Raw genomic sequence first — 22,500 nt, forward strand, 5'->3', positions numbered from 1 at the left:
CAAAATAACCATACATTCAACAATAACAATAAGCATACAGTAGAGTACATGTGCAGGTTGATTGGTCTGTCAGACACTGTCCCTCAACTTATGGCAGGCAGCAATGTAGTGCGCTGCCAGCCCACAGCTCTCTGCGTCCTCCCCCAACAGGAAGGGTAGCCTATCCTCATCAGAGAGGTCTTTGAAACCTTGAATACGGGTTTCAAATTTGGGAAAATGACACTCTAATTGTTTTATATTTTTGACATTTTGTCAGGAAATCCAACTCCGTCTCAGGTTCTGCTGTTGTGCAGTGTTTGCACAGCCTTTCCTCTACAGGGAGCCAGGTTTTCTGTGTCTACCCTTCTCAATGGCAAGGCTGTGCTCACTGAGCCTGTACTTTGTCAAGGTTTTTCTAAGGTTTTGATCAGTAACCATGATCAAATATTTAGCCACTGTGTACTGTCGATTTAGGGCCAGATAGCACTCCAATTTGCTTTGTGCTTGTGTTTGTGTTTCCCAATAAACAATATAGTATTGTTTTGACTGTGTTGTAATTTGGTTTATCATGATTTATTGGATGTTCTGGTCCTGAGGCTTCAGTGCGTTAGTAGAACAGGTTTGTGAACTCAGCCCCAGGACCAGCTGGACTATTTTCTTTGCGCAGCTCTCTCTCTCATTATACATCTCTCTCAGGACCAGCAGGACTCTTTTGTTTGCTCTGCGCTCTCTCTCGTTATACATCTCTCTCGTTATACATCTCTCTCGTTATACATCTCTCTCAGGACCAGCTGGACTCTTTTTTGTTTGCTCTGCGCTCTCTCTCTCGTTATACATCTCTCTCGTTATACATCTCTCTCGTTATACATCTCTCTCGTTATACATCTCTCTCGTTATACATCTCTCTCAGGACCAGCTGGACTCTTTTCTTTGCTCTGCTCTCTCGTTATACATCTCTCTCGTTATACCTTCTCTCTCTCTCTGTTATGTATCTCGTTATCTCTCTCGTTATCTCTCTTGCGCTCTCTCGTTAATGGCCATATGGTCCCGTCCTGCCTCTGAGAGGGTGGAATAGCCCCAGAGCCCAGCACACATCTCTTCCCTCTCTCCTGGTATTTGTTATCCATCTCTTATCCTCTCCTGTGGCCCCCTTCCCTCTCCTATCCTCTCTCCCTCCCCTGGCCCCTCATCTTCTTCCCTCAGGCAGAGATGTAGAACAGGGTGTGTGGTGGAGAGGAGACATGTACCCGTGTGAATTGGTGCCAGCTGAAAGCCCTCTTTCTGTCTGCTCCTTAGGCAGTTATTTAAACCCCACACCAGCAAACTGGCTGGGTGTCATGTAGGGGAGTGCCAGAACAAACCCAGCCATCCTTTCTTGCCATCTTTTTTTCTCTTCCCTCATGTTATCTCTCGCTCTCGTTATCTCGCTCTCGTTATCTTGCACTTGTGATCTCGCTCTCTTGTTATCGCGCTCGTGCTCTCGCGCCCGTGATCTCGCTCTCTCTATAATCTTCTTCCCTCTGTTCATCTTTGCCAAAGCTCTAGACACCTGCAGGTATTTAATGAGAAGATAGTTTCCATTAAAGGTTCTGTGCTGGCTGTCACGAGGTGTTCTGAGAGGAGGAGTGAAGGAAAGATGAGGTCCCTTCATAGGAGAAGAGAGCACAGGAGGGGGTGGAGGAGGAGAGTGGGATAAAAGGACATGTATGTGGATGACAGGAAAAAGGGGAGATGGGCAGAATTGGATGAATAGAAGTTTAGGAGAAATGTGCAGGCAGACAGATTAATGGGTTGGTATGTGGAGGAGAAGTGTCTACTTTCCTCACTTCTCTAATGAGACACCCTGGTAAATGGCTGGTCTCTCTCTCTCCTCTCTTCTCTGACAGGACTAACCTCACTCACCAAGGTCACAGTTTAAATACACTGTATGGATTTAGTTTTAAAGCAGTGTAATGTATGGATCTCTAGCGCCGGTCCTGGAGAACTAACTGTATATAGGATTTTGTTCCAAAACCAGCTGGGATGAAGCAAAACCTGCACACCAGTAGTTCTCAAGGACTGTAGTTTTTCACCCCTTCACATACGTTAGTTGGAGAACTTCCTCATAAAACGTACTGTATCTCTGCCTAAGGGGTTTTGCTTACTGTTAAGTGTGGCTAGCTCTATTCAGAAAGTTGAACAGAAGTGTCTTTCGGATACTCAGTCATCCTAAATTGCTAAGTCAGTGGTCCACCTTTAGGCAGACAGAGGTAGTGTCAGAGAGCATCGGCTGGTGGGCATGATTGGCTTGTTTCAGGTAGCCTCCATCTTTTTCACCCACTCTGTCACCTCAGGGTGTGAATGAACCACTGAAGGGTTTACCCCAGCATAACTCTTACTTCATAACAGTGATGATACAATAGTGCTTCTAGTCTCATCCTAACCACCCTACAGCCTCTTTGTATCCACAGAGCTTTCTTTCTATCTTTCTCTCTCTCCTCCGTATCCTCTTTCCTCTTTTCATCTCCACCGTCTCCTCCCAGGGAGTGTGTGAATAAATGAGGTGGGTGCTGATGTTCAGCTGTTTCCTCCTCTTACTCCTGCTCTTTCTCTCTCGCTCTCTCTTCTTTCTCCTGGCTGTCTGTGGGTAAGCACTTTGCCGGGTGACAGCGCCCATCCTTCACAGGGCCCTGCCATATGCCACGCTGCTGTCAGAGGAGACTGCTGCAGATGCTCCAGCTGCTCTCTTCACCCCTATCTACCTCCCTTTCTCGCCTCGCACACCTCCCCAAAACTGAGACGGGGAGATGTGTAGAGGCTCAGTGAGACTGAGACACAAAGTGAGAGACTTGGTTAGGGAGGATAGACAGAGAAGGAATGGGAAGGATGGAAGATGGGTGTAAGAGGGTGGAAATAGTTTGAGAGAAGATGTAACAGGGTTTGGAGTAGGCTTGGGCGTTATCCAGATTTTCATATTGTCATATCGCCCTTCTCGCATACCAGGATTTACAGTATAACTGGCATAGCACACAAGGGGGGTGCTAAAAACTCAAGGAAAGCCCATTGGGCTTGTATTACCAGAATGCTAACAAAATTAGCACAAACTACTATAATAGTGAAATCACATAGCTAAATGCGAACGGGCAAAAACTGACAAACTAATTGCAAAGACTGGCAAACCCAGCTCATAAAGTTATACAAGCATAGCGACTAGCTACCGGATATCATTTTCGATCTGTATGGACATTGACAAGCGAAAGTGAACAAGATAGATTGTGCAAATGAACAAAGTTGTGATGCTTGCTTTTCTGAAGGAAGAGAAGCATGTGTACATGGAGCAGATGGGAGAAGAATGGAGGGGGGAAAACACTAGTAGGAAGCACAGGGGAAAAATAACTCATCCAGAGATCTTTGACTTCTGGAAGAAAGCCATACTAAGATATCTGATGGAAAACATTGAGTAGTGAATTGCACATAAGTGTAAGTACATCACCTCATTGCGCTGCACAACAGAGACTCACTGATAGATATAGAATGCTATGGATTCACCACATGGCTTTCTCCCGGTGTGCTGTTTATAAACAAACACGTGACTGGCTCAACTGTTCTGGGGAACTACAATAAGCTTCATCGTTTAAAATGGGACAGGTGAAATGAAGAAAGCTTTATCTCCTAAAGTATTGCACAAGTGGACTGCAGGTAACAACTTAAAAAGTAGCTACAAATATGAACATTTATTGAAAAAGTTTGAATAAATATTTTTGAATATTGGGAGAACCATCCCGTGGATTTTTCCAAATACACCGCTATACGATATACAATATATTGCCCAAGCCTAGTTTGGAGTAGGGATAGAGCGAGGGTAAAATGGCGTAGAAATGAGTTGGCGACAGAGAGAATAAGTGAGGGAAATAAAGCAAGGTGACACTTGAGAGAAAGAAAGAGGGTTAGAGACCCAGTAACTGAGACAGACGGATGAATAGTGATAGATGGAGAGACAGGAGAAAAGTGCCTTTGTTTCATGTTGATCCTCATCTGATCCCCATGGGGCGGCAGGCAGCCTAGTGGTTAGAGCGTTGGACCAGTAACCGAAAGGTTGCAAGATCGAATCCCCGAGCTGACGAGGTAAAAATCTGTCCTTCTGCCCCTGAACAAGGCAGTTAACCCACTGTTCCTAGGCCGTCATTGAAAGTAAGAATTTGTTCTTAACTGACTTGCCTAGTTAAATAAAGTTAAAAATAAAATCTACTGGGCTTTCACCATTTCGCTGTGTCCCCAGCGCATCAACATTGATCTCACGTGTATCTGTTGTTTGTCTCTGTGGAAGAACAAGGCTGGCGAGACAACAGTAACACATGGCTCCGAAACTGGCTGCTGTGGCTCCGGTCCGCTCTCTCTCTCGTGCGCGTCGTTCACCAGCTTGACTTCAAATCATGCATGAAATATGCCTCTGCCCCCGTTTGTGTGTCGATCCACTCAAAAACGTCTGTGGCGGACGGGTGCAGGTGCAGGCTGGTCTGCTGAAATACCAACTGTAGATCTAGTCCAGTACCCTGGTGTGAATTGTGTCTCCACAGACTCAATGGAATGCTCATCAGTAGTGTTAACTGTCACTCACCATCTAATAAAGTAGGGGAATAATTTGTCTCATCCGCTATGAGGCTTTAATGGGTTGCCAGCAGGGTTGACTGGTATGTTTTGCCCCAGTTAAGCACCTAGATTTAAGGCATTTGGTTTAATGTCTGCATGTGTGAGTGTGGGCTTTTAGATGTGTGTGGCCTTATTTTGGGGTTTGCTGATACCTCTGAGGATAGTATGTTTATAAAGACAGTGTGTTTGCATTCAATATAGTTTGTGTGTCTTGAGCAGTGCTGTTTACTCTGGTTGAATGGAGAGCAGCTGGAGAGAGAGCGGATGAAGGGCCAGTCATGCATTATAAAAAGCTGCGCTCGGGGGTTCAGACGACTAGTTTAAAAGATCACACACCTATTAAGGCAGAGCTGAGGAAAGGTGTGTGTGCGTGTGACTCAATCTGCTCTGGATTGATCAGAGAAAAGTCTCATATTGAACATAAGACACAGTGGAGGGAAAATAAAGTTTTCCATAACTTAATGAACTTGATTTGCTAATTTTTTCAGGACCATTTCACTCACGGCGTACTGTAAATCTATAAACAGACACGTAGAGGAGTAAAAGAGACTGACGCAGAAATGAATGAATCTTCTGGGCTCTGAGATTCCATGGCAACTGTCTGGTCTGCAGAGATCAAGAGGGCTGCTGTGAGTCGATAGAGAAACCAGCAGGTCAGGGGTTAAGGCCATTAATGAACATCGCCACCATAATGATGGTAATATACGGCCTTGCTGATGGTGATGATTGTTGAACATGCTGGTGATGAAGATGATGATGACAGGAGAACACGACTGAGGGGTGAAGACAGAGAGTATTTTAGTCAGTGTGTGTAAATAGGAGCTAGTTCCAGAGCTACAGCAAAGTGTTGTTTCCACCTGGTTAGTTGATGGAATAATGTGCCAGGTTAGCCAGTGTGATTAGCCTAGCGTGGCTAGCCTAGCGCGGCTTGCCGTGCTATACAGCGGCTGAGTGCACCGCCATGCTTATTTATACCAACAGACACACATGAAACAGAAACACTCCCATCTGAATTTACCACTATATATAATGAGTGCGGCCCAATTGGCACCCTATTCCCTACAGTCAAAAGTTGAGCACTATATAGGGAATAGGGTGCTATTTGAGACACGGCCATACAGAGTGCATCTCAACAGACCCAGTGCTGTCTGTGTTGACTTACCTGTTCCCTCCCTCTTACTCAGTCTCCAGTTGACCTCTTTTAATATGCCTCCTATACTGTTATCTTTCTCCTTCTCATCTCCATCTTCATCTCTCCTCCACACGTCTGTCTCTCCCAGTCCTTGTAGTTGCTAATCAGTGTCTTATGAGTGCCTTGTGAGTGTACTCTTGAGTGAATGTGTGTGTGTGTGGAGATGGATGTACATCATTCATACTAAAGTCCCCCTGGAGTGTGATTTATGGAGCCAGCTGTGGGTACCAGACTGTGCCACACACACAGTGATACACAATACTCATGGTCACAATGCTCTCCTCTCAACATCACCATTTTCTTTGTACTGTGTCCCTGTAATGTCATCACAGGAAATGAGCTTGTGTTTATGAGAGTCTATTTCCTCCTTGGGATCCTATACCCTCCTATTATTTCTCTCTGTCTGTCACCCTGTCCTGCCTTTTTCTCCCAGTCTTTTATTCTCCATGTCTAACCCTCCCGCCCTGTCTTTCTCTCCCCTCCAGGCTAACACTTACACCTCCATCAGGAGCAAACAAGGGTCCTTGACATTCAATTTCCTGCTTGCCACACACTTTTTCATTGTGTGTTTTTCTCCCCTTTCGTCTCTGCCTGAGTCAGATGGGCAGACAGAGGGACGGGTGGACTGAGGAACGGAGAGAGGAACAGACAGAGGGGGACAGGGAGGGTGTTTTTCATGGGGGGTAGCCTCCCTCCCTGTCTGAACAGCCCAGTAGCAAGGTCAACTTACTGGGATGCATTTGGGAGTTTGTGACCATGACACAGCTATTTCTGGGAACAGTTTTAGTGGAAATGAAATATATTTTTGGGAACTGTTTCAGTGTCTTAGGAGTGCTGCTTTAAAATGTTTGGATTCTTCTTGGAAATTGTTGGGCGATGTTTGGTTCTTTAATTCTGTGGTTTTAAAGGTTGCTGATAACCTAATAGGAGTGTGTGTGTGGACGTGTTTAACTATACTTGTGGGGACCAGAAGTCCCCATAAGAACAGTAAACAAACAAAAACTGGGTACATTTGGTTAGTCCCCACAAGGTCAAATGCTGTTTCTATGGGGTTTATGGTTAAGGTTAGATTTAGTGTTAAGGTTAGGAGGGAAAATAGGATCTTGAATGGTACTACATTTGGTGTCCCACACTGTGTCCCACACTGTGGGAGTATTAGTATGTTCGATGTTGTCTTGAACAGGTGGCTAAGCCAGCATGGAGAATATACACACACACCCTAATGATTAATAGACTGAGTCAAGTCCCTGTCTAGTGTCTTGTTTGTGAGTGGATGTGGTAAATGAGCAGAGCACACGTTAATTGTTGGAGGTGTGTGTTTGCATGGCAGCTTTATTTAACGGTTGATGTATTGATTGGTGTGGCAGAGATCATCTGTTAATGGCTGGTCTTCCTGTATATGATTTGATGTGTGTGTTGTCTGATTTGTCCATTAGAATGTGTAAGGTGATAGACGGTCTAATACCGCTGATGTCTGTCTGTCTGTCTGGTTACTGTAATGTATACTGTGTGAGTAGACTGACTGACTGATCTTCCCTCTGTCTTTTTCTTTCTTTTTTAAATTGTATTTATTTTTCTCATTCTTTTTCTCTCTCGTCTCCTGTCTCTCCGTCTAACTCTCCCTCCCTGTAGGTGAGTGTGGTGCAGGACTCTGTGAACATCTCAGGTCAGAACACTATGAACATGGTGAAGGTGCCAGACTGCAGGCTGGCCGATGAGCTGGGAGGGCTTTGGGAACACTCCCGCTTCACTGACTGCTCCCTGTGTGTGGCGGGACAGGAGTTCCAGGCACACAAAGCCATCCTGGCAGGTAAGACTACTTTTGTCTCGCACGCCACGCACCACACATAACACCGGACCCACTTCTTACAGATATTGACACATCAATGACAGAAACACAGACTATGGGCTCTATTGTAACAAACCTAATGCAATGTTAAGTCTTAGCACTGGCAGTAGTATTAGAAATATTTTTTGCTATTTTCACAACCAGAATTATGGCCACAGTAGCTGGCGATGGAGCGAAAGGTCTGGACTTATAAAACACATTGTAGGTGTGTCGAGGCTTGGCCCCACACTGACCAATCGGAACGTGCTCCATGGCTAAATGTGTAGTTGCTTTAAGTTGTTTATTTACTGTCTTTTATGTATAGCGTTGTCATCAACTCCAATTCGAATATTAGTCCGTTATAGCCTAGTTCATTAAATATCCTTCCCCATATTTGCTAAATATTTTCAACATGTTTGCATTCCACATTGTTTTAATTGCATTGCTATAATATGGAAATACATTGTCTAACATAGGCTATACCATTCACACTGATATATGGGCTAGGCCTACCGTAAATTGCAGTGTGGTCATGCCAAACATAGTCAATAAGCAAGACTAAATTCACTTGGCTATCGATAAGGCCTAAAAAGAAAGTGTATAATTCTAATAACTAAATAGCAGGGCCTCCTGAGTGGCGCAGCGGTCTAAGGCACTGCATCGCAGTGTTGCGGCGTCATTACAGCCGGGGGTTTGATCCCATAGTGCGGCGCACAATTGGCCCAGCGTTGTCCGGGTTAGGGGAGGGTTTGGCCGGGGCGGCTTTACTTGGCTCATTGCGCTCTTGCCACTCCTTGTGGCGGGCCGGGCTCCTCCTGGCTGACTTGGGTCGTCAGTTGAATGGTGTTTCCTCTGACACATTGGTGCAGCTGGCTTCCGGGTTAAGCGAGCAGGTGTTAAGAAGCGCGGCTTGGCGGGTCATGTTTCGGAGGACGCATGACTCAAACTTTGTGTCTCGTGAGCCCTTTGGGGAGTTGCAGCAATGAGACAAGATCGTAATTGGATTGCAATTGGATATCATGAAATTGGGGTGAAATTACAATAAAAAAATAAATACTAAACAGCAACTTGTTTTAAATAAGCTTTGTTTACATTTTGAGTTGAAGGCACCATAATTGCTCCACGTGGGCATATCATACAAAGAAAACATGGACTATTTAGGGTTTTACAAACATCCATACTTTTTAAAGGAGCTGGATAAAGATCCAAAATAAATAGAGAGGGAGAGATGTCCACTCACTGTTATACTACTTGTAAATGTAATGTTTTATAAACTTGACAGATCATATTTGCACTTCTACAGAAATAGTAGTTGGGGTCTCAACTTACTGTTGCGAGTTAGAATAGTAAAATACACAAGGTGCAATTTCTAAATGTGTTTATCAGCAGGTCTAGATTTTTTTTTTTGTACCTTTATTTGACTAGGCAAGTCAGTTAAGAACAAATTCTTATTTTCAATGACGGCCTAGGAACAGGGCAGAACGACAGATTTGTACCTTGTCAGCTCGGGGGTTTGAACTTGCAACCTTCCGGTTACTAGTCCAACTCTCTAACCACTAGGCTACCCAATGTGAGTTATAGATCTGTCATTCTCATTGAAAGCAAGTCTATGGCCCAATGTGAGTTATAGATCTGTCATTCTCATTGAAAGCAAGTCTAAGAAGCTGTAGATCTGTTCAATGAACACTATTTCTATGCTACCCGTTCATAAGTTTGTTTTTGCGTCTCTTACTTTTGGTTTTGTACAACAGCTTTAAACAACTGAAAATACATGATTTTTTGTTATTGAAAATATATTTCACAGTGGTTTAGATGTTCCAATGATTCTCTACCCTGCTTGTTTTGTGACAAACTGAAATCAGGTGAACTATTAGAATTTTAGCTGCCAGGATATGGGGGAGAGATTTCTGCATATTTTTAAAACTGCAACATTTCCTCAACACCCCATAGCAAAATGTGTAGAAAATTAACTGTAAAGCTTAAAAACATGGCTTTTACTGTCAACGCGGGGGGCAACCAAAATGTTCTACTCGCAGACCCTCAAGCAATCGTGGCCCATCATGATAAGTTTGGATTTTTGGGGGCCCTCCAGTCCCATCAAAGTTGCCCATCCTTGCCATAAACCCATAGATGGTGAATCTTTCAAATAAGTTGTTTTTTAAGCAAAAAACAAAGCAAAGGCCTCCCGGGTGGCGCAGTGGTCTAAGGCACTGCATCGCAGTGCTAGCTGTGCCACCAGAGACTCTGGGTTTGAGCCCAGGCTCTGTCGCAGGCGGCCGCGACCGGGAGGTCCATGCGGCGACACACAATTGGCCTAGTCTCATCCGGGTTAGGGAGGGTTTGGCCGGTAGGGATATCCTTATCTTATCCTAGCAACTCCTGTGGCGGGCCGGGCACAGTGCACACTGACCAGGTCACTAGCTGTACGGTGCTTCCTCCGACACGATTGGTGCGGCTGGCTTCCGGGTTGGATGCGCACTGTGTTAAGAAGCAGTGCGGCTTGGTTGGGTTGTGTTTAGGAGGACGCATGGCTTTCGACCTTTGTCTCTCTCGAGCCCGTACTGGAGTTGTAGCGATGAGACAAGATAGTAACTACTAACAATTGGATACCACGAAATTGGGGAGAAAAAGGGGGTCAAATTACAAAACAACAACAAAAACAAAGCACTTTAAAAAATAATAATAATAATTAAACTAACAACCAATATTTCTAAACAGGATCGGATCAGAAGCATGATATCATAAATCACATCTCTCGTTCCATGAGCGTAAGGCAATGTGTGCACACGTAGACTTAGGGCTCTTGGGCCGGAGGCATGGATGTTTGTCCTATCCATTGAATATAGTTTACACACTACAATAGGCGTAGTTAGAACAAACATAGCCAATGTATTTTTTGATATTGGCTTCAACATGGAAATATTCGTCTACACACATTGCGCTAACAGCCATGGACATTGCCCAAACGTTATAATAAGATAAGTCTACCATCGCTGTTGATATGGCCGGTTAGTGACTTTGCCACGTATAATGTAAACAAATTAACAGGCTACGTGTGGATTCAGCACCAAGGACAGCGATCGGAATATCCATAATTTGACATTTAGGTTCAGATAAGTGGGAGATGGAGTTATTTTTGTCAAAATGATAAAGGAAAAACGCAAACAGTCTATTGCAATAACTTAATTTTCCTAAACTGACTTCCTACAGTCACTGACACCTTTCATTCCATGGCCATCGCACATAGGCCTAATGAGTCCAAACTTTTCACAGTAGCTGCATGGATAAAAATAATGTCCAATATAAAGAAAAAACGTGAATATCTTACTGTTTTGATGCTCATGCTATTTTTTTAATAAAAGATTGCTTATAGGCTACTGATTATGCTACTGTGAGCCTCCACTGAGCAAATCAATGCTATAACCAATTGCATTTCCACAAAATCCAGCTTTTGGTGAGTCTTAAATATCACCAGAAGGAAGCTCTGCTTGAAATTGGGACAATGGCACACGTATTTAAGGACACCCCAAATATTTCCACTCTTCCCACCACTTGAGCTGATATAAGACAGGTAAATTACCAACCCTTGCGTCAGGGTTGGAAAATAGTGGAGTGCTGGCTTTTAGAAGTTGAAATTGCCAAAGAGCAGGCTGTTAATGGCAGCTGCAAATAGAGCCCCATGGCTGAGTATCTGACTGAAACTTTCAGGAACTCTCCCTGTGGAGAATGGGAATGGCTGTCAATTATCCAGTCATTTTGAGACATTTTAATTGTGTGCTACTGTGGCATTGGGGTCTTCACTCTCTCTCCACCCCTCATCTGGCTGTCTGCACCTCCCTCTCTCCTTTTCTCCTTCTCCCTCGCTTCTTCCGCTACCTGGGTTAGGTGACACCCACTCCTCTCATTGTTCTCCTTCTCCACCACCATTCCTGTGACAACTCTCCGGGCCGTTAATCGCTGTGGAGACGGACAGAGCAGGATCAAAAGGGCTGTGGAAGTGTGTGTGCTGGCTGAGCGGAACGCTTGAAATTGGCTTCTTATTGGTCATGTGATCTAAAACAGTGTGTGGTGCTTCTCTCTCTGTCTACTGCAGAATGAGCTCGGCACTGCATCTCTATAATACCCTCACACAGCTATGGTACAACACTCACACAAAACAACTCTCAGCTATGGAACAACACTCACACAAAACAACTCTCAGCTATGGAACAACACTCACAACAAAACAACTCTCAGCTATGGTACAACACAACAAAACAACTCTCAGCTATGGAACAACACAATAAAACAACTCTCAGCTATGGTACAACACAATAAAACAACTCTCAGATATGGAACATCACTCACACAAAACAACTCTCAGCTATGGAACAACACAACAAAACAACTCTCAGCTATGGAACAACACAACAAAACAACTCTCAGCTATGGTACAACACAACAAAACAACTCTCAGCTATGGTACAACACAATAAAACAACTCTCAGATATGGAACATCACTCACACAAAACAACTCTCAGCTATGGAACAACACTCACAACAAAACAACTCTCAGCTATGGTACAACACAACAAAACAACTCTCAGCTATGGTACAACACAATAAAACAACTCTCAGATATGGAACATCACTCACACAAAACAACTCTCAGCTATGGAACAACACAACAAAACAACTCTCAGCTATGGAACAACACAACAAAACAACTCTCAGCTATGGTACAACACAACAAAACAACTCTCAGCTATGGTACAACACAACAAAACAACTCTCAGCTATGGAACAACACAACAAAACAACTCTCAGCTATGGTACAACACAACAAAACAACTCTCAGCTATGGAACAACACAACAAAACAACTCTCAGCTATGGTACAACACAACAAAACAACTCTCAGCTATGGTACAACACAATAAAACAACTCTCAGATATGGAACATCACTCACACAAAACAACTCTCAGCTATGGAACAACACTCACAACAAAACAACTCTCAGCTATGGAACAACACTCACACAAAAATACTCTCAGCTATGGAACAACAAAACAACTCTCAGCTATGGAAAAACACACAACAAATCGACTCTCAGCTATGGAACAACACTCACAACAAAACAACTCTCGGCTATGGTACAACACTCACACAAAAATACTCTCAGCTATGGAACAACAAAACAACTCTCAGCTATGGAAAAACACACAACAAATCGACTCTCAGCTATGGAACAACACTCACAACAAAACAACTCTCAGCTATGGTACAACACTCACACAAAAATACTCTCAGCTATGGAACAACAAAACAACTCTCAGCTATGGAAAAACACACAACAAATCGACTCTCAGCTATGGAACAACACTCACAACAAAACAACTCTCGGCTATGGAACAACACTCACACAAAATGACTCTCAGCTATGGAGCAACAAAACGACTCTCAGCTATGGTACAACACTCACACAAAACAACTCTCGGCTATGGAACAACACTCACAACAAAACAACTCTCAGCTATGGAACAACACTCACACAAAACAACTCTCAGCTATGGAACAACACTCACACAAAACGACTCTCAGCTATGGAACAACACTCACACAAAACGACTCTCAGCTATGGAACAACACTCACACAAAACAACTCTCGGCTATGGAACAACACTCACACAAAATGACTCTCAGCTATGGAGCAACAAAACGACTCTCAGCTATGGTACAACACTCACACAAAACGACTCTCGGCTATGGAACAACACTCACACAAAATTACTCTCAGCTATGGAGCAACAAAACAACTCTCAGCTATGGTACAACACTCACAATAAAATTACTCTCAGCTATGGAACAACACTCCAGGTGTCCTACTCCCAAGCACACTAGTGCTCTACTATCATAGAGAGGGATCCCATGTCTTTATTAGAAAAACACATGTAGACTATGAAACAATGATGATTTAGAGGGGGAAACTGTCTCCCTGTAGAGAATGGGAATGGCTGTCAATTATTGAGTCATTTTGAGACATTTTAATTGTGTGCTGCTGTGGGGTTGTGTTTCTTTATCTCTCCCTCTCTCTGACAAATCTCTGAATTAAACCACGCTATGTGGTTTAGTACACCCCAAATTCCATCCTATTCCCTAGTGCGCTACCCCGGTCAAAAATAGTGCACTATATAGGAAATAGGATGCCATTTGGGGCACATCCTTTATCTCCTGGTTCATGGCCCTACTAGTCTTCAGTGAGAGCTAGTGCTGCTGGTCAAACTCATTGAAGATGGCTTCATTAGGCCTTGGGAGTAGCAGTAGCAGGACGGTGTGTACCGGAGGCTGTTCGTTCTTTCCACTGCCCCTGTGGCAGACAGACAGATGGGAGACACTAAACTATTCTTTCTCCTCTCTCCTTCTCTCTCCCCTTCTCTCGCTCACTTGCTCTATCAATCTATCCATGCACAAATTACCTCAACTGACCTGTACCCCCGCACATTGACTCAGTACCGGTACACCCTGTATATAGCCTTGTTATGTTACTTTTTATTTGAGTTTATTTAGTAAATATTTTCTTAACTCCATTTCTTGAACTGCATTGTTGGTTAAGGGCTTATAAGTAAGCATTGTATTCGGCGCATGTGACATACATTTTGATGTGCTCTCTCTACCCCTCCAGCCCGATCGCCAGTGTTCAGTGCCATGTTTGAACATGAGATGGAGGAGAGTAAAAAGGTGAGTGTTGTAGACAGTGTTGTGACCTGAACAGTCCTGTGTCTCAGTGGGGAGGTTCTTCACATCTTTCTCTCTGTTGCATCATCACTAGTTCAGACAGGGATGTGTCTACACGGTTACTGTACCCTTCCAGAATGTTGCCTCGTCTGCATGGAGATGGCAGGCTCACTGTAAGATCTATAACTGTAGGATTTGTGTGTGTGTGTGAGAGAGAGAGAGAGAGAGAGCCCCGTGCCATGGTGGGTCCTGCTCATCTGATAGGGAGGTGGTGAGATTGAACATCAGTGATTTAGAGGTTGTGTTGGCAGAATATTGATGCGGGCCCTGCTTAAATGGGGAAATTATAAAGCACAAAGCTAGGAAATGCATCTTAATTGGTATATAAGTGGGCGAGGGGGAGGGATGTGTCCCCATTTGATAGAGATAACAGATTCACCAGTCTATAGAGGGAGAATAAATGCGTTTGTAAATAAACACAATAATAGCCAAGTCTTGTGCCTGTTTGTGTGTATTGGTAGACTGTGTGTGTGTATGTGTTGGTAGATCATGAAAGATCACGTGTACTCTCTGTACAGCACAAATGTTTGTGTCTGTCGGTGATTAACAAACACGTGTATGTCTGTGCTAATGTGTAATGGGTTGATTTGTAGTGTGCTGTTTTGTTAGTGTCCAGAGTGGAACATTAATGTACTATGAGCTGTCTGTATACCCGGCCTGACCCCGCTGAAATACCTCAGGTCGCCGTGACGACGATAAACCAGCAACATAATTGGTTTACTGCCTTGTTCTGCCTCTCGGAGAGGAGAAAAGGGTTCAGGGTTACCGTTACCGTGCCGACGAGCGATAAAGAGCGCTTGCCGTTGGCTGCAGGCACCGTTCGTTGGGAACGAATGCTCCGGATTAATTCCAGGAATCGACTGTGGAGGAAAAAATACATCTAAAATGCCGTTTTCAATTTTGGGGTTGAACGTGTTCAGACTGTTTCAGAGGTGTTCTGGTGCTCTGGTCTGCTCACAACTATTTGGTGTGTGTGTGTGTTTTATATGTATAAACATGAATGATAAAGTAGATAGTAAAATTAGCTTTACTGAGCAAAAATATAAACGCAGCGATTTTACAGAGTTATAGTTCATAAGAAAATCTGTCAATTGAAATAAATTCATTAGGCCCAAATCTATGGATTTCAAATGATTGGGCAGGGGCGCAGCCATGGGTGGGCCTGGGAGGGCATAGGCCCACCCACTGCGGAGCCAGGTCCAGCAAATCAGAATAAGTTTTTCCCAAAAAAAGGGCTTTATTACAGAGTTACAGGCAGACAAACACTCCTCAGCACCCCCTTCCTCTTCCCCCCTGACTGTCCCGCAGGTGAAGAATCCAGATGTGAAGGTCCTGGGCTGGCGTGGTTACACGTGGTCTTCGGTTGTGATGCCTTTTGGATGTATTGCCAAATTCTCTAAAACGGCGTTTAAGGCGGCTTATGGTAGAGAAATGAACATTAAAATCTCTGGCAACAGCTCTGGTGTGCGTTCTTGCAGTCAGCATGCTAATTGCACGCTCCCTCAACTTGAGACATCTGTAGCATTGTTTTGTGTGACAAAACGTTACATTTTAGAGTGGCCTTTATTGCCCCCAGCACAAGGTGGACCTGTGTAATGTGCATGCTATTCAATCACTTTCTTGAGATGCTGCACCTGTCAGGTGGCTGGATTATCTTGGCCAAGGAAAAATGCTCACTAGCAGGAAAGTAAACTGATTTTGTGCACAAATTGACCTTTTTGTGTGTATGGAACATTTCTGGGATCTTCTATTTCAGGCCATGAAACGTGGGACCAGCACTTTGCATGTTGCGTTTATATTTTTGTTCAGTGTAGATAGATGGTTAACTTCACCTATCTGAAATGAGGTAAGCAGACTGCATCATGCGAAGACTGCTGGAACAGGATCACAGTCAATGGAGTGTTCATAATGGAGTGTTCATAATGGATCTGATGTTGGGAAGTTGTGGTATAGGCTCTGAGCACTGCCCTCGGTCTCTTCTCTCCTCCTCCAGAACCGTGTGGAGATTAACGATGTGGAGCCCGAGGTGTTCAAGGAGATGATGTGCTTCATCTACACGGGCAAAGCCCCCAACCTGGACAAGATGGCTGATGACCTGCTGGCTGCGGCTGACAAGGTTAGTGTGGGTGGAGGAGGAATGAGGTGTGTATATCGTATCTGATATTATATTGTATGGATGAGTGAGTGAGTATATCATATGTTATAATGTTCCCTGGCGTACAGTATGTTATGTTCATGTGTGTGAGGTGTATGTGATGCTATGTACCATATGTAGTGGTCCTGTGTGCAGAATGATGCTAGGTCTATGTGACTCTAAATAAATGAACTGAATGTGGAAGAATTCAACCTCCATAACTTCCTTGGTTTTCTGTCAACATATTTGAGTATTTTCTAGGACCCCAGATCTGTTGATGCACGAGCGCGCGCATACACACACACACACACACACACCCTACATTGTTTGTGTTAAGTGCTGCCCTTCGCTCCTCAAGGATTCCTCTTGTGACACTCCCTCATCTTAACTCTGCATTCATCCTCTCTCCTCCCATTCATTTCCTTCCCTCTCTTTTCTCATGCAGTGTGTGTGATTTATTTAATAACGGTGCATGTGGTTAACTCTGTAGGGAGCTGCTGGAATAACTGGAGGCCAAGGCCAGGTCTCACTAAGATCCTCCTTACCCCTCTGATGCTATCCCAGCAGCCTCTCTGGCTACACAATAGTACAGCTCTTATGTAATACGCACGCACACGCACGCACACACACACCTCTGAATCAGTTCTCCTGGCTGCAGTCTGAAGATTAGCTTGTTGTGGGGCTTTGTGTGTGGGTACGTACACTATATATTAGAAGTCGACCGATTATGATTTTTCAACGCCGATACCGATTGGAGGACAAAAAAAAGCCGAGACCGATTAATCGAACGATTTAAAAATTAAATTAAAAATTACAAAATTTAAAAAATACATTTCTAATAATGACAATTACAACAATACTGAATGAACACTTATTTTAACTTAATATAATACATTAATCAAATCAATTTAGCCTCAAATAAATAATGAAACATGTTCAATTTGGTTTAAATAATGCAAAAACAAAGTGTTGGAGAAGAAAGTAAAAGTGCAATATGTGCCATGTAAGAAAGCTAAAGTTCAAGTTCCTTGCTCAGAACATATGAAAGCTGGTGGTTCCTTTTAACATGAGTCTTCAATATTCCCAGGTAAGAAGTTTTAGGTTGTAGTTATTATAGGAATTATAGGACTATTTCTCTCTATACCATTTGTATTTCATTAACCTTTGACTATTGGATGTTCTTATAGGCACTTTAGTATTGCCAGTGTAACAGCATAGCTTCTGTCCCTCTCCTCGCCCCTACCTGGGCTCGAACCAGGAACAGATCGACAACAGCCACCCTCAAAGCAGCGTTACCCATGTAGAGCAAGGGGAACAACTACTCCAAGTCTCAGAGCGAGTGACGTTTGAAACAGTATTAGTGCGCACCCCGCTAACTAGCTAGCCCTTTCACATCGGTTACACCATCCTAATCTCGGGAGTTGATGGGCTTGAAGTCATAAACAGCTCAATGCTTGAAGTACAACGAAGAGCTGCTGGCAAATGCACAAAAGTGCTGTTTGAATGAATTCTTACGAGCCTGCTGGTGCCTACCACTGCTCAGACTGCTCTATCAAATCATAGACTTAGTTATAACATAATAACACACAGAAATATGAGCCTTAGGTCATTAATATGGTCGAATCCGGAAAATATAATCTCGAAAACAAGACGTTTATTCTTTCAGTGAAATAAGGAACCATTCCGTATTTTATCTAACGGGTGGCATCCAAAAGTCTAAATATTACTGTTACATTGCACAACCTTCAATGTTAAGTCATAATTACGTAAAATTCTGGCAAATTAGGCGGCCCAAACTGTTGCATATACCCTGACTCTGCGTGCAATGAATGCAAGAGAAGTGACACAAATTCACCTGGTTAATATTGCCTGCTAACCTGGATTTCCTTTAGCTAAATATGCAGGTTTAAAAATATATACTTCTGTGTATTGATTTTAAGAAAGGCATTGATGTTTATGGTTAGGTACAGTTTGGAGCAACAACAGGCCATTCCGATTAATCGTCAACCTCTCCTATATATACAAAGGTATGTGGACACCCCTTCAAGTTAGTGGATTGGGCTATTTCAGCCACACCCATTTCTGACAGGTGTATAAAATCAAACACACAGCCATGCAATCTCCATATACAAACGTTGGCCGTGGAATGGCCTTACTGAAGAGCTCAGTGACTTTCAACGTGGTACTGTCATAGGATGCCACCTTTCCAACAAGTCAGTTTGTCAAATTTCTCCTCTGCTAGAGCTCCCCTGGTCAACTTTAAGTGCTGTTATTATGAAGTGGAAACGTCTAGGAGCAACAACGGCTCAGCCGTGAAGTGGTAGGCCACACAAGCTCATAGAATGGGACGGAGTGCTGAAGCTCGTAGCGCTTAAAAATGGTCTGCTCTCGGCTGCAACACTCACTTCCGAGTTCCAAATTGCCTTTGAAAGCAACGTCAGCATAAGAACTGTTTGTCAGGAGCTTCCATAGCCGAGCAGCCTAGCGTCGTCTGGAGTGGTGTAAAGCTCGCTGGAGCAGTGGAAAGCGTTCTCTGAAGTGATGACTTGCGCTTCACCATCTTGCAGTCCGACAGACGAATCTGGGTTTGGCGGATGCCAGGAGAACGCTATTTGCCCCAATGCATTGTGCCAACTGTAACGTTTGGTGGAATAATGGTGCAGGGCTGTTTTTCATGGTTCGGGCCAGGCCCCTTAGTTCCAGTAAAGGGAAATCTTAACTCTACATCATACAATGACATTCTAAATGATTCTGTGCTTCCAAATTTGTGCCAACAGTTTGGGGAAGGCAACTTCCTGTTTCAGCAGGACAATGCCCCCGTGCACAAAGCGAGGTTCATACAGAAATGGTTTGTCGAGATCGATGTGGAAGAACTTGACTGGCATGCACAGAGCCCTGACCTCAACCCCATCGAACACATTTGGGATGAATTGGAACGCCGACTGCGAGCCAGGCCTAATCGCCCAACATCCGTGCCTGATCTCACAAATGCTCTTGTGGCTGAATGGAAGCAAGTCCCTGCAGCAATGTTCCAACATCTAGTGGAAAGCCTTCCCAGGAGGCTGTTATTGCAGCAAAGGGGGGACCATCTCCATATTAATGCCCATGGTTTTGGAATGAGATGTTTGACGTGCAGGTGTCCATACTTTTGGTCATGTAGTGTATATGTGATGTGCCCATTTTCACACAAGGACACACTCGCCTATCTGTCAGTGTGTGGAAAGTGGCCTTTTGTGAGTTGTGTGTGTTTGTCTACACTGTGGGTGTACTGCACCGTGGTGTGTTGAGTTGGGCACTCAGGGTTTAACAGGACGTCAGATAAATCACCTTTCAGTGTTTACACACTACCATGATCTCTGCTCTCTCTCCCTGGTTCCCGCGCTCCACCTCCACCACTCACTGTCAACACTCCTTTTCAAACCCTCTCCCTCTCTCTCAAAGTCAAACTAGCTTCATTGACGTGACAGGAGCAATTTGATGTTATGAAATCATTACACTGTCCAGCATTTCCTATTGTAAATGGTGACAGATAGCAAGTACAAATGTATTAGTTTTCTCCCCCCCCCCCCGTCTCTCTGTCAGTATGCTCTGGAGAGGCTGAAGGTGATGTGTGAGGATGCTCTGTGCACCAGTCTGTCTGTGGAGAACACTGCAGAGATCCTCATCCTGGCAGACCTGCACAGTGCAGACCAACTCAAAACACAGGCTGTGGACTTCATCAACTAGTGAGTGGCACACACACACTGCACCCCACTCTCATTCTATACTCCTCACTCACACACACACTGCACCCCGCTCTCATTCTATACTCCTCACTCACACACACACTGCACCCCGCTCTCATTCTATACTCCTCACTCACACACAAACCGCACCCCACTCTCATTCTATACTCCTCACTCACACACACACTGCACCCCGCTCTCATTCTATACTCCTCACTCACAAACACACTGCACCCCGCTCTCATTCTATACTCCTCACTCACACACACACTGCACCCCGCTCTCATTCTATACTCCTCACTCACACACACACTGCACCCCGCTCTCATTCTATACTCCTCACTCACACACACACTGCACCCCACTCTCATTCTATACTCCTCACTCACACACACACTGCACCCCGCTCTCATTCTATACTCCTCACTCACAAACACACTGCACCCCGCTCTCATTCTATACTCCTCACTCACACACACACTGCACCCCGCTCTCATTCTATACTCCTCACTCACACACACACTGCACCCCGCTCTCATTCTATACTCCTCACTCACACACCGTTACTGTACCCCTCACTCAAAACCCTCTCGCTAAATACCTAGCACATACGTTACTGTACCCCTCACTCAGAACACTCTCTATATACCTAACACATACCGTTACTGTAACCCTCACTCAGAACACTCTCTATATACCTAACACATACTGTTACTGTAACCCTCACTCAGAACACTCTCTATATACCTAACACATACCGTTACTGTAACCCTCACTCAGAACACTCTATATACCTAACACATACTGTTACTGTAACCCTCACTCAGAACACTCTCTATATACCTAACACATACCGTTACTGTACCCCTCACTCAGAACACTCTCTATATACCTAACACACTGTTACTGTAACCCTCACTCAGAACACTCTCTATATACCTAACACATACCGTTACTGTAACCCTCACTCAGAACACTCTCTATATACCTACCACATACTGTTACTTTATTCCTCACTCAGAACATTTTCACATTTTCGCTAAATGCCTAACACAGAAATATCGTCATTAATTTTCACTGGGAGCTCGATTACTCTTTTTGGAAATAGTATTTGACCTCTTCTCAGACCAATTTTATGCCATATTAACAGGGGCAATTTAGCAGCAAACATGTTTTGACAAATCTAAACTTGTATGGCAGGGGAAAAAAGGTATACTTTGGGTTTTCAGAATGAGGCCCTTTCTCTACTTCCTCAGAGTCAGATGAATTGGTGGATACCATTGTTATAGCTATGTGTCCAGTATGAAGGAAGTTAGAGGTAGCATGCTAGCAGATAGCCATAGACTTCGAGGCATTGTCTTGCAAAACTACCTCTATCTTCCTTCATACACAGAGACGTAAAAATGGTATCCACAATTGTATCTGTCTTTGGGGAAGTAGATAAAGGACTTCATTACCAATGCCCCGAAGTATCCCTTTAACTAGAGCGATCCTCAATGACCGAGGCCATACACGGCATGAGGTTGCTCCTCAATGTGCTGGTTGTTTATGATTCGTCAACATTAATGTGAACACGACATTACTCTTCCCTTTAGTCAACACTGACGAAGGCCATCCATTGAACTTGCCATACCAATTAGGGCATTTTAATTATGTAAAGAGGGCCTTGGTCCTCTATATTCTGTACTCTCTTCAGTCCCTACTCCTGCACATATCCACTCCTTTCTCCGTCTTTGAGTCGTTTTTTCCTTTCTCAGTCACCCTCTCCCCTGTTACCTTACGCTCTGTCCTCTCTCTCTCTCTCTCTCCTAATCCTCTGTCCTCTCTTTCTCTCTCTCTCCTACTCCTCTGTCCTCTCTCTCTCTCTCTCCTACTCCTCTGTCCTCTCTCTCTCTCCTACTCCTCTGTCCTCCTCTCTCTCTCTCTCCTACTCCTCTGTCCACTCTCTCTCTCTCTCTCTCTCGCTCCTACTCCTCTCTCTCTCTCTCTCTCTCTCTCTATCTCTCCTACTCCTCTCTCTCTCTCTCTGTCCCCTCTCTCTCTCTCTCTCTGTCCCCTCTCTCTCTCTCTCTCTGTCCCCTCTCTCTCTCTCTCTCTCTCTGTCCTCTCTCTCCCTGTCCTCTCTCTCTCTCTCTCTCTTTCCTCTCTCTCTCTCTCTCTGTCCCCTCTCTCTCTCTCTGTCCCCTCTCTCTCTCTGTCCTCTCTCTCTCTCTGTCCTCTCTCTCTCTCTCTGTCCCC

At 44.2% G+C, this 22,500-nt stretch overlaps 1 protein-coding gene across 2 annotated transcripts in view; it reads left to right on the forward strand.

Moving 5' to 3' along the window:
- The window catches only part of LOC139365042 (speckle-type POZ protein), a 108,044-nt gene that overhangs the window by 79,273 nt on the left and 6,271 nt on the right, over positions 1 to 22,500 (forward strand). For both annotated transcript variants that reach the window (XM_071102375.1, XM_071102376.1), the window contains exons 7-10: positions 7,433 to 7,610; positions 14,291 to 14,346; positions 16,397 to 16,519; positions 20,120 to 20,262. In XM_071102375.1, the coding sequence (XP_070958476.1) occupies positions 7,433 to 7,610; positions 14,291 to 14,346; positions 16,397 to 16,519; positions 20,120 to 20,262 (500 nt within the window). The remainder of the gene's footprint in view (positions 1 to 7,432; positions 7,611 to 14,290; positions 14,347 to 16,396; positions 16,520 to 20,119; positions 20,263 to 22,500) is intronic.

This window comes from Oncorhynchus clarkii, chromosome 13 (assembly GCF_045791955.1).
Source record: "Oncorhynchus clarkii lewisi isolate Uvic-CL-2024 chromosome 13, UVic_Ocla_1.0, whole genome shotgun sequence".
Classification (NCBI taxonomy): domain Eukaryota; kingdom Metazoa; phylum Chordata; class Actinopteri; order Salmoniformes; family Salmonidae; genus Oncorhynchus; species Oncorhynchus clarkii.